Below are 8,155 nucleotides of genomic sequence, written 5' to 3'. Positions count from 1 at the left end.
TTATATGCAAACACTTTAGGATAATCTGTGCTTTCTGAAAAGTTTCTTGCGCTCCGTTCTCTGTCAGTCAGTGTATTGGGAGATCATCTTGCACATGTTGCTCTATATCCCCCGCCTCTGGCGGAAAGAGCGTTTTGGATTAACTTGCACTGTGTTTGATTAAACGGTGGCCAGAACTATGATCGCGAGAATTCAGACCGATTTATTTTCATTAGGGCAGGCGGTCACAGCTACGTTTCCAAGCAGGCTCTTCTTTGTAATTTACAACATGTAACTTACGTGGCCACAAATCAAAAAAGGAATTTGAAGCGGAAACCTTTTCTTTGAATTAATGGTTGATTAATCGAACCTTTGGAATTTGTTCACAAAAAATGACTCGTTCACTAATTCATTCAGTGCCCATCTCTGCGCTTACATCGGTGCTCCACTAGGCGGGGACAAGCGAGAGTGAAGCAGCCTATATGTATTAGGCCTATTAAATGAATCATTTGCTGGACCGATTCAAAACAAGTCTTTTCTGTACTAAACTTGACGTGGTTGCAAATCTACTTAAAAACCACCCACCAATTACAACACAGTAGAACTTTTCCTCCATTTTGATAAATGACCTTGTATTACCTGTAGTAATAAACAAGTTACACAATGTCTTTAAGTAGCCTATGCCATTTTTACGAAACCTTTCTTGAATGACCGAAAGTAGAGCCGGAATTTTTTCATGGGATTTTAATGTTAATTTAATTGGCCTTCTCGTTCAGTCGGTAAGCAGATCTTCACGAACAAAATAGTTATTCAGTTTAAAATGACTGAATTCACAGTTCCTACTCGAATGCTATTTGCTCGTGCTACACTCAGTCTTTTGATTGTTATATTATAGCCTACACTGCATTTATATTAGGTATCTGTACGCTGATATAGTGCATTTAATTATTTAAATAAAAGCATTATGTAGGCTACCATGTATTGCACGTAAGCATTTATAAACATAAACAGGGTTTGATGATATTATCAAGTGCTAGGCACTGCAGAATCATTCATATTTAAAACTCAATAGTTTGTCATAATGTATTACTGATATTTAATTAGGAAATTGTATTCACGTTAATGCAACCAAAAATTCAGAACCAACAGTTGAATTCAAGAAAGCACAAAGCATTTGTACTTCCAGTGCATAAAGTCACTAAATAAAAGCACAAATAAAATAAATAAGTAGTCTTATATATGCTATCAATTAACAACACCTCAGAAAAAAAGTGAGTAGTGCCTTCAGAGCAGCATAAACCTTTTATCTTAATTGCAACCTATAAAAATTGCATGAGCTGATATTTATAAACTGTGTACTGTGGGAAATGCTGTCTTGAGAACATAATAGATTTGAAGAGGAAAAACAAAGCAAATGTCTTTGCATAACCGAAATCAAACCAACCTCTGATGATTTTATACTTTTAAAGGATGTGTGAATGAAGTTTCAGAGTGTTAATTATAGTAATTTGCTCATAAATCATCCTGTTTTTGTTTTGTTGTTTTTTTTCCAGTAGAGATTTTCCACACTGATGATGCTCCATTCCATGGTATCTTAGGCCTTATTATCTATGAAGTTTTCTACTGAGCCATTCCATCGGTATGGATAGATAAATCCGGCAAGTCTCAGAGGATTCTGGAAAGACTGCAGTGTTTGTGATATATAATGAGGACATCTAGAAAATTCGATGTATCCTCCCATAAGAAACACATCTTATTATGGATTTGCTATAGCACAGTGAAAATTCAGTCAACATAGATTAATCAATAAAGGAAAGTGAGACCTCACGAAAAGAAATCCTTTGCTGTGATTGTAGCAAAAGATGAAGCCGATAATGTAATTATTAATGGAGGATGCCGTGATTCAGAAATAGCTTTTTCCTGCATAGTGCATTTTGCTGTAGCGTTGCACATGCGGTAAGCAGTTTTGAATGGGCCCAGCTCATACCCATCAGAAGTGTCTCAAGTCATTCTTTTTGTTAGTCCTTGGTGAATTGGTGGCGTGCCAATCCCAGTCAGATGATGCCATTGGTTGTTAATGTAGTCTAAATAAAAGGATGGTATGTGATCAGTAAAGCACACAGACGAGATTATGATGAACTCTAACTCACTCAAGAAGGTTGATTGATGAGCAACACTCAGTGATTAAATCTCATTTCCTTAATGTCTAAGGATGAACTGTGCTGGCTCCTCGCTGACCATTTAGTGCTACTCTTTGTCTCAGAGAGGGTTATGGATTGTGTTTAGTTTTCCTCTCAGAGTCATTACAAATCACACTTAATCCCTGTACGGTTCCATCTGCAGGTGTTTAAACAGCCGTGCAGTCCAGAAAAGCTTTATCGGATGTCTTCTGCAGCAGGATAACAGCTGCGGTTAGCGATGCCCTTCCTTAGATGAACTCACAAAGCATGTCATAGGCGAATGCCGCCCATGAACAAACGTAATCCAAAAGGACATCATCTGCCTCGAAACGAAATGATTATCTGTCTTCTGAAATAACTTACAGAAGGCCGGGTGGAGTGAGTGATGTTAAAGCATGACCAAATTTGAAAGGTTACAGTATCGACTTCAAAGTTTCATGCAGGAAAGGAAAACTTGCTGGCTTACTTTGTTTGCTTACTCACTGATCTATGGACATGGTAAGTCTCAGCAAAGTGTTCCTCTAGCGGAAATGAACCTTCATTAGTCAGAAGGAGTTCATCACGCGTGCAAGTGTAGTTTGCATCCGTAGCGGGGGTCCCTGGTCCTGTCACGTCGCCCAGATTTACTGATTCTGTCATTGGCGAGGCTTTGGGTTCGATAGCACTAAAAGGCTCATCCAGACTAATGGGGTTCCTATGTGACGCAAACACTGTCTCTTAGTGGAAATGGTTTATTAGGCCTTAGCCAATAAAGAAGAGGAGTCAGATGATGCCTCAAGACAAAGAGTTCTGTAATTGGGACTGAGATAGAAGGCTTGTTATGGTCGTAACCTTTTTGATTCTGACAAAGGGTCATATCATCACGGAAATCCAAATAAGGACAAGAGCAATGTTGCAATTGATCACACACATTATTACAGGATACACAGTAAAAGGGTATTTGAGTTTGTTTTCCACCATCAGCATTTGTCTTGCACGTAATTTGAAATGGATTTACCAAAATGTCACACATAAGCCTTGTGCCTTTTTCTGTCTGTCCTTTAAGTATGTAGTCACAACAATTTTGTGTATGTGCTTTACTCAAGGATTTCTAAAGTTATCATAATCGTAAAAGAAATTCAATGATGCACTAAGCATTAAAATAAGTATCATGCAAACTCTGTGCCATATCACATACAGTATGCAGAGACAAAATGATAGATAGATAGATAGATAGATAGATAGATAGATAGATAGATAGATAGATAGATAGATAGACAGATAACAATCAATAGTTTTGTACCAGCTTGTCACTAAGAATTATCACAACAGAAAAACAGATGATAGACTTTCTTTAAATAGTTTACTTGCATTTTTTTTCCAAACGATATTGAATTTTGCTGATCACTGGTAAATTTTTGTGAATGGAGCAGTTTGTGATTGAAGAATGACATCATTGGTGTGACACACTCTTTATATTTTTTTTCCAGAAGCCCGAGGACCATCTGATTGGTTGGATGAGGAAGCAGTGAGCTCTGGTTGGCTGTCGAAGAATCATTAAACACCCACACTGTCAATAGTGAGACCCACATGGTGGGTATATAGGCAGGTGAATTGTAGCTTAATGCAACAGACTCAAAATTTCATCAAGTTGAAATATTCCCTTTATTTTGGGACAACTCTTTTCTATAGCTATTGCACGAAGCCGAACATCTCAAGGTAAGTAACAACTATTTATGGCTTGACATACTAGATGTGCTATGCTATGTGCTATTCTCAATATACTGTACTATAGACGTGTGAAAATAAACTAAATCAAATGTTAGGGAGCGCTTAATGGTATATACATTACTCTTCGGCACAGAAAGGCATGCTCGATGGAGTTTTTCAAGGAGAATTGGACGGCTCCTTAGACCTGGCTGTGGGTGCAGAGACAGCAGCTCATTACACTAATGCACAGGGTCCTGCTGGAAGGGAAATCACGAGACTAATATCTTTAATGCTGCAGTTATAGCATAGCGCCTGGCAGTAGGAGACGTCTGCACCAACCACAAAAGCTCTGGTTCTTCTGCAGCACATGGGAGAAGACTTTCCAAATATTATTTTAGTTTTTAAGCTCCGTCAAATAGTGTGCCAATGATACTGAAAAGCAGGAGAGAGTTTGAGGGGAATAAAAAACGATTGATGAATAGATAGGAAAAATGCATTTTCGACTTTTTCAGAAGTAATGGCTTGACCAAATTTTTGAATCTTTCCAGTCTGTTCTTAAACTATCTAATGATGAAATGTTTTACCACAGAGGACCATGGTTATGTTGAAGATCTCCGCTTTCCTTGTTGCCTACGCTCTAATTATTTGCCAGATGTACAGCTCTAATGCAGCTCCTGCCAGGTGAGGTTCCATAAGAATCATATTATCATGTTGATCAATTCTCAAAGGGCAGTGTTTTTTCCCGTGATGATTCCTGAACTTAGCTCCAAATATCTGTAAGTGAAATTGGTGCTTTGGTAAAGTCATTCAGACGGAGGCAAGAGAGCATATGTTTTCATTAGAGGTTGCGGCATCGTGGACTATCAGTCTTCTGATTACATCAGATGAATCCCAGCCAAACCCACTCTGCTTACGACAGTATTGATCGGGTGATAAATCTTAACTTGGCAACTGGACAGCCTTTAAGTGCCATACTCTTAGCAGATTGTTTGGATTATGTTTAGGATTTGATGTAGCAAGCAAAAAGTGCTTTTATCATGAAAAAAAAAAGAATACCTCACACAAACCGTTTGCTTAGTCCCCTCAGACTTTTTAATCGTTGCATTACAGGCCTGCACTGGAATCATCACCAGATCGAACTACGCTTACCGACTACGAAGCGAGAAGGTTGCTGCATGCAATCGTTAAAGAATTCATGCAGATGACTACGGAGGACATGGAGCAACAGGCAGCTGAGGAAAACAGGTACAGATCCCATCATACTTACTTCTCGAATCATTGCAAAACAATCTGTTGAATAATTTAGCGAGTGTGCACTGATTTGTTTCTCTCGTATTTAAGAAAGTAAGGCTGAAATTCTTCCAACATGAGAGCAATGCCTCCTTAATATCAGGTGTACTTGTACTTGTTGTATATGACAGGTATGTGATATATTTCTGTACAGATATTGGGGTTCATTTTTCGATTAAAGCTGCAGAGTCCTCTGCCAGATTATTCTCTGCATGAAACTTTATTTACTCATTAGATTTATGAGAGATTGACTGTTTGTAAATGCCTGTTTGCATGAAAATGAGTATATCAAACGGCATGGATGGAAGCATGATCTGAAAACATGAGAGGAAATGCCTGCATGATATGCTCAAGTAAAGACATGAAAAGTGCAGCAGAAATGAATTACTGAAGCATGATTCGAGACCATAATGACAGCCTTGCAAGGGAGCATGTCAACATGCATCCTGTCATCATGTCTATCCTGTATGTGAATGCTCTTGCATGTCTACGTGTCTATGAGTTTCTCTGCATGTGGTCTGTTTCCTCACAGCTTGGGTAGACCCGTGTCCAAGCGCTGCTCCAGCCTCAGCACTTGCGTGCTGGGGAAACTGTCCCAGGAGCTGCACAAACTGCAGACATATCCACGCACCAATGTAGGAGCGGGTACGCCGGGCAAGAAGCGCAGCCTGGAAGAGAGTGATGTTTTGGCTGGATACGGAGAGGCACTCAATCATGTCTAATCGGCAGCGGCTGTAAACCCGTGCTTGGCCCTGATATGCGAGTGCATGTGGAAGTTTGCTTGCCTGATTGACTTGAAAGAACATTTTTTTTTCTACTTTCTTTGGCAGAGTATCAAATCTCAGACAGACTCTGTTCCACTAATTTCATATAGTCACTGGATCTATTTGGGTTATATAACTGATTCATGAAATTGGGGAGCTCTCATTGGTAGATGGGGCGTAACGATGAGCTTTTTTTAAACCCACAGCAAAATTCCTGTCTTGTGTGATTTGACTTTGTCCTTGATCTAATAAAGATATTTTTAGAAGGAGATCTTATTTGTTTGTTGTTTGTTTAAAGCTCAGAAATGAACAACCATTGTTAATTTGATAAATTATAAGTAATCAGGCTTAAGTACCCATTTTAGGTAAGATATATTACTGCTACCATTTTACTTTTTTTGTCAAATATATTTAATACATGAATATTGCACATTTCAAATTCTTAATTTTAATATGTATATTAATTTCTTCCAAATTAATATTTAAATTCCCAACATTTTCCTCCTCCAGTGTTACAACACAGAAGAGAGCTTGTAACACGGCCACATGTGTGACCCATCGCCTGGCAGACTTCCTGAGCCGCTCGGGGGGAATTGGAAGCAGCAAATTTGTCCCCACCAATGTGGGCTCTCAGGCATTCGGCAGACGAAGGAGGCTCAGTCAGGAGTAGTCAACTGAATGGGTCTTCGTGAAATGGTATGTGAATAGTGTTCTGAAGACTTAATTTTATGTGAAACACAGAATGGAAAGATAATTCCATCATGACAATGTTAGAGTGATATCATCAGTATATGATTATATTTATGTTCTTGTGACGGCTCAGAAAGCGAAAGATACATCTATGATTTATTACTAAATATTTGCTGTTGCACTGTCTACTATAGCTAAAAATTCATTTTATTTCTCATACCATTATGCTGATATTATAATTCTATAGTATAGTAAAATAAATAAGTAAATATTTATCATTTTGCACTTTAATATATTTAAATAATGATAATAATATTTAATATATCATTATTATTTATAAATAATAATAATAAGCATTATCAGAAGTGGACTTCTTAATATGTAAAATAAGAAATATTTGCACTTTTGCACATTTATTGTTTTTGCACTTTCGTCTAAGACGTAAGAATTTCTCAGTTTAAATTCTCTCATAATGCTATTATAATGCTATTATATTCATGGTATCAATTTTGATGAATGCAAAAACGAAGCATTTTCATAACTGGACTCTTGATATGTTGCTGATGTCATATACAATTCTGATAACATCCTATAATAACATATTTGGACAGGTCACCAGTCTACACGTCCACAGTTCTTCTTTGATTGCTGTCAATAAAAGAGAAAGAAAGCATCATGTCCACATTCTGACCCCTGGGAATGGAAACTCCTCGCTTTCATCTGAATGGACTCCAGTTGATAGCACTGATCGTTTCCATCCAGCCAGACATTATAACTGCTCATTTTTTTTGGCTCTTCCATGAAGCAACATAAGTTCAAAAAAGAAAAAGAAAAGAGAAAACGATGATCAGCAACCCTCATTTTTCTACTCATTTGGATCCGAGGAAGAGCATTGCTTCATTCTTTCCTCTCAGCAGAGAGCACTTTCAGTATGTACAGTCTGGTTTGGCCCATGTTCCTTTAATGTGTCTCAGCACATTACGGTATTTTGGGGATCATATTAAAGCAGTGCCTCATAAAAAGGCTTCCCTGAATATGGATGTGTCTTGTGCCTTGATGTAACACACTTTACATGCCGCTGTTGTACAGTATGTTTGAATTAAAGGAGGAGGGTTCTACCACTGAATTACAAATTGTAACAATTGTGAATTTGAGCAAGATTAAAATGTATTTTAGATACATAAGGTTTGGGGTACTTGATTTATTGACTGACTGGTTGTTTTAGTAATTGATCTGCAATGCATAGTCGTACACATGCCCCCTCATGTCATGTTCAATTTTGGATTTCTGACACAATAATCAGAAATAAATGATGAGAACAAGGTTCAACATTATTCTACAGTTGTTCTGAATGTCCATTTAACAGGTCATAATGTCCCATGGAGCACTGAAATAGGTGTCAAATTAAGAAGTCTAGTTTGTAAACCAAATGAATGAGTTTTCATGCATGAAAACATAATATCTGACTGAAAACCAACAGAAAAAAAACCTGTTCAAAAATATATAAATCTTATTGTAGCACTGCCTGTTCTAAGAAAAACTGGAGTCTTTACATCATTGCAT

At 37.7% G+C, this 8,155-nt stretch overlaps 1 protein-coding gene across 2 annotated transcripts; it reads left to right on the top strand.

The window, feature by feature from the left end:
- Positions 1-3,725: 3,725 nt before the first annotated feature.
- calca (calcitonin/calcitonin-related polypeptide, alpha) lies at positions 3,726-7,919 on the top strand (the record flags this gene model as incomplete). 2 transcript variants are annotated; one of them, XM_079438795.1, is made up of 5 exons in its annotated part: positions 3,726-3,857; positions 4,438-4,529; positions 4,959-5,093; positions 6,413-6,598; positions 7,204-7,919. In XM_079438795.1, exons 2-4 carry the CDS (start codon positions 4,444-4,446, stop codon positions 6,570-6,572), a joined length of 381 nt encoding a protein of 126 aa, XP_079294921.1. In that variant the 5' UTR covers positions 3,726-3,857; positions 4,438-4,443. The 2 variants fall into 2 exon arrangements, with proteins under 2 accessions (XP_079294921.1, XP_079294920.1); XM_079438794.1 differs by lacking the exons at positions 6,413-6,598; positions 7,204-7,919 and adding an exon at positions 5,671-5,860 and having other exon boundaries at positions 3,770-3,857.
- Between the last annotated feature and the right edge of the window lie 236 nt (positions 7,920-8,155).

The sequence above is a fragment of the Barbus barbus genome (genome assembly GCF_936440315.1).
Source record: "Barbus barbus genome assembly, chromosome: 2".
Taxonomy (NCBI): Eukaryota; Metazoa; Chordata; class Actinopteri; order Cypriniformes; family Cyprinidae; genus Barbus; species Barbus barbus.
This window is presented reverse-complemented; position numbering and strand designations above follow the sequence as displayed.